Source organism: Morus notabilis, unplaced genomic scaffold (assembly GCF_000414095.1).
Source record: "Morus notabilis unplaced genomic scaffold, ASM41409v2 Scaffold1826, whole genome shotgun sequence".
Lineage (NCBI taxonomy): Eukaryota > Viridiplantae > Streptophyta > Magnoliopsida > Rosales > Moraceae > Morus > Morus notabilis.
In genome coordinates, this window is record NW_010358048.1 from 73,580 (window position 1) to 77,918 (window position 4,339).

Sequence of the window (4,339 nt, forward strand, 5' to 3'; positions counted from 1 at the left end):
GAAGACTTGTAGGGGTAAGGGGTAAAAGGAAGACTTGTGTAGTTTAACAATCAGCAAAAATAAACAAATACATCTCTTTCCTGAGATGCAAACTTTCAGACACGTGCCTCTAGCTTGAAACCGTGCTAAAGACGTAGAGTACAGGTGTGAGTACAGATATAAAATCAAAATTGGAAGTAACCTTTTAGACTCATGTTGTAGAAGAACTCCACAATAACAAGTCACACTATTTAGCCCTATCTGCTTTTGAATTACTTGGCTGAGGTAAATAACCATTCTATATTGGACAAGAAAACGAAAATGTCATTCAACTACTTCTACGATTCACCACTAACAAGGAAAGGCAGTACCCTCATAGTTTGGCTACAATTGCTCTATTAGAGTTGAAAACCCAGTAACCTTTCAAGAAAGCTTGACGATATATCATGCAATTCATAAGGGGGCAGAAGCCAAAACCAAGTCAACCAACACAATTGAAGGTTTTTAACAGGGCATGTTACAGTGGCAGCTTTTGTGGAAACTTGGTACAAATTGATCAAACTCAGATTTGCATTAATACCTGGATGTAGTTGCTCTTGAAACTTGAGATTTAGCTTCCTCAGACGGAGCAACCAGTTTCCTCTCTTTTCGTTCCTTGATCTACTCTCAGGCAATAACAACATGAGTATTAGTCTCCCAAAATATTTTTTCTTCACAAAAAACACCCAGGTCAAATCTCTTGCTAATAAGGAATACCATATATATAAACAGACCTTCCGTATGTTGGTAAGAAGTTTCACGTGCTCTTCGGGCATCACAGCCTTAACAGCATCCAGTCCAAATTTTTTGACGAGCATTTCCAGTAGAAGCTTAATCTGGGAAAATTCAAAATAGACCAAATTTGAACCACGAGTGCAGTAAAACACACCAAACATCATGCTGAAGTAACATGCTGAATAAAAAGCAAACCTTAGCTTTGAAGTGTGTCTTGACATTATCTTTCCGCATCAGCAAGCCTTCGACCATGCTCCTCAAATGTAATTGCAGACCACCCTCATCTTTCGATTTTGCCACTAATACCTTCAGGAAACCTAAATTAGCCTGCATTAAAAACCCATGAAGAATTATTTAGAGAAGCAGAGAAGGAATTAGAAAGAATGGATAAATGGACAAAATTAATACCCAATGGAAAGACGAACACGGATAATAATTCTGTTATATCTAAGTAAAATGTGATTGAAATGCTAATCAGAAAGGAAAGTCAACAAACTTTGAATATTTCTTTGTCCCCTCTTCGAAGTAGTAGAAATGTGGATGGAAGCAAATTGCAAGCAGTTGAAACAAGATCAGAGAACTCATAAACCAAGCGAGCCAAGCCTTTCACTGCAGCACTGATCATTGGAGTATCGCCAGCCAGCCCGCCAGCTACCTGAGACCACGAAAGTACTATATTGTATTAAATGGATTACTGGATCAGACACACACCAAAAGGATTAAGGATATGAAAACAGGTCATCCCACGAGACTGCACAATTAATATTTCAATGATGTTAAAAAAAAAAAATCAAAATCTGTACCATGTTAAAAAATTGATACAAGTTTTCCTTTTTTCCTCCTTTCTCTTCATCTCCACAAGCGTGACCCATTTCGACAAGAATTTCATAAGCTCTGTTTCTTGTTTTCTTATTAACCTGCAAAAGAAACTGTTTTTCAATACATGTTGCAATTGTAGAAAGAAACTAACAAGTTCCGACAGTGAAAATATTACCTCTTTAAGTGCGAGTATTATTTCTGTTAGGAAACATTTTATGATGTCATGCCTCTGCTGCTCGACATTAACCTAAAGACAGATAATGTTTCAGGTAAAGCAGGCATACTACTAACTGTGAGCCTAAACCAACATATTAGTTAACAATTTCATGTTGTAAGACTGCACCTTAAGCTAATTTTAGAAAATAAATATTTACATCTACCTTAAAAACATGAATTATTAGGAAGTACAAACAATCAAGCCTGTGTCGCTTTGCAGACGAACGGTATGTTTCCATATGTTCGATCATAAGACGAAGTGATTCATTGAGGTTCTTTTCTTCTGACAGGAACTTATCACTAGTCTGATCACACAAATAGTATATCCATGAGTTAGAAGACTTATCAATAAATTTAAATTATAATAATTAATAAAAGGACCTAATGCATCAAAAATTTAAAAAAAAAAAAATATATATATATATATATATTGACTAAAAGCAAATGAATGCATCTTGGTATTCCTTTCAATAAATAGGAAAAATATGAAGATAAAATGCATATCGATATCTATGTATCATTTGGCCAACTCATATGATATAAATGTAGCTATTGTATGGACCACGACCGCAAATTATAAGTGACGATCAGTGCATAAAACTCAAAAGCCTTTACATACCTTAAAAATAAGAGATAAGACTTTGTAAGCCTTCTTTTGTAACAAACCATTATCATGCTGCAGCCATGAATACTTTAGTTACTGCAACCCTCCCAATGCGAAGCCTAAAAGGAGCTCCCTTTACAAACAATCAAATTAAACCACAAGATGATACAGACATATTGACAAACCTGTAACAAAGGCTTTATTGCTGTGAATAAAGTGCTGATCTCTTTGGTATCCAAACCAGGCAAAAGTGAAACAGCCAAGTCAAGTAGCTGTCCCCTGTGGTTAATTAAGATACAGAAGTTACTATACCAGCACAAGATGCATAAATTGAACGCCCAAAAACGTTCATAAAGAACTGAGTTCAAAATAAACGAATGAAATGTGCAACATACAAGAACTAGTACAAATGGAAAAAAATAAAAATAAATAAATAATAAATATGAAGGGAATGAAATGGAAACAACCTTACAACTGAAAGTGAACCTTCATCAGATGGCTCATCAATTGACATAGAATTAAATTTCCTTGAATTTTTTGTTTCTCCAACTTTATGGGTGACATTCAAAAGCTTATGCATTGTCCTTGCAAAAGACCTTGATACAACTTGCTTATCTGCTATTGAAGCGAACTCGGCTATAGCAGACTGGAATTGAGATAAACGTAGTTAGCCAAATTACAAAAGAAAATGTCATAAATAATTAAGTGCAAAAAGCTGATTCACTTCATATAGATTGCTTTTAAACCACAAATGTCGACACTCTCAATGTAGAAGCCGGTGAGTATTTAATAAAATTCCACCACATGTTTGTGATGACATCAAGAACAAGATAAAAAATCTGCTCCAAGATTAAGTACCAAATTCTCATAAAAAAGAATAAAATGTGTATCAAATGCATTGTAGAGATAGGAGTACCTGCAAAGAACCTCCATCATCTTTACCAGATTTAAGGAAAACATTTGACAAAACAGTCAACAATTCATGAGCAGATTCTGTCAATGCACCCAAGTTATCTTTTGCAACCTGTGGGGTATAATAAGCCATCACTCGTTGTCTGGCAATGCCGACTTCAGAATCGTCCGGATCAGAAGTGTGATTATCACTTCCGCAGATTTTCTTATTCTGTTGAATTAAAATCTGTAAACTGGAGCATATAATTCCACGGACATCAGGCTCTCCACAAAGGGCACTGCACAAATCTTTCAGTAAATCCTTGAAACTTTCAGCAGTATCCAAGGGATAGTTGCAAAATGAAGGCAGCAAGGACCATAAAGAGTATATCAGTGCATCCACACTCCTAGAAGAATAAGCCCGTCCTTGTTGCTCAAGCTGCCCAAAATAAGAAACTCCTTTAAGAATAAACAAATGAATAAACAAATAAGCTTTCCAAGGATTTCAAAGAGTTTCATACCTCTTCAGATTTCCTCTTCATCTGTCTAACCTTATCCAAAATCTCCATAAAGAAGCTTAAATTGGCACCAATGGTATACTGCTTAAGAATTGGAAAGAGCCAAACGTTGACCTCTGTTAGGTCTTCAGCTTCCAAATTAAAAGGTAGAAGACCCAAGAAAGTTTGAGGTCCCATTGCACCAAGAGCTGACCCAAGGCACTCATGCAGCTGCATGTGAAGTATGTCAACGAGATTTGCAGAGATATGGACAAAGTAACACATCTTTTAAATAGAATCAACACAATCTTTTGACAATGACATATTAACTCAACTGAAGACATTGCTCAGAGCTGACCCAAAAAAAAACGTGGATCATCAAAAATACCTGTTTTCTAAACGGGAAATCTTCATCTGGCAACTTGTACATATCTGCCAAGGTCTTAAGGGTTCCTCTCATTAGATAAGAAGAATCAGCCCCTGCATGAGAAAGTTGATTAAATGATATACCATAAATTGGGTTTAAAAGAACCAGCACATGTAAAATGTAGCACACGAC

At 35.9% G+C, this 4,339-nt stretch overlaps 1 protein-coding gene across 1 annotated transcript in view; it reads right to left on the reverse strand.

Annotated features, from left to right (window-relative positions):
- The window catches only part of LOC21387598 (RRP12-like protein), an 8,301-nt gene that overhangs the window by 1,906 nt on the left and 2,056 nt on the right, over window positions 1-4,339 (reverse strand). Inside the window, exons 4-16 of the mRNA XM_010091365.2 lie at window positions 4,169-4,260; window positions 3,805-4,011; window positions 3,309-3,722; window positions 2,860-3,038; window positions 2,578-2,671; window positions 2,408-2,464; window positions 1,953-2,093; window positions 1,748-1,819; window positions 1,557-1,670; window positions 1,250-1,408; window positions 949-1,080; window positions 753-854; window positions 560-639 (exon numbers count right to left, since the gene is read on the reverse strand). Coding sequence (XP_010089667.1) covers window positions 560-639; window positions 753-854; window positions 949-1,080; window positions 1,250-1,408; window positions 1,557-1,670; window positions 1,748-1,819; window positions 1,953-2,093; window positions 2,408-2,464; window positions 2,578-2,671; window positions 2,860-3,038; window positions 3,309-3,722; window positions 3,805-4,011; window positions 4,169-4,260 — 1,843 coding nt within the window. The remainder of the gene's footprint in view (window positions 1-559; window positions 640-752; window positions 855-948; window positions 1,081-1,249; window positions 1,409-1,556; window positions 1,671-1,747; window positions 1,820-1,952; window positions 2,094-2,407; window positions 2,465-2,577; window positions 2,672-2,859; window positions 3,039-3,308; window positions 3,723-3,804; window positions 4,012-4,168; window positions 4,261-4,339) is intronic.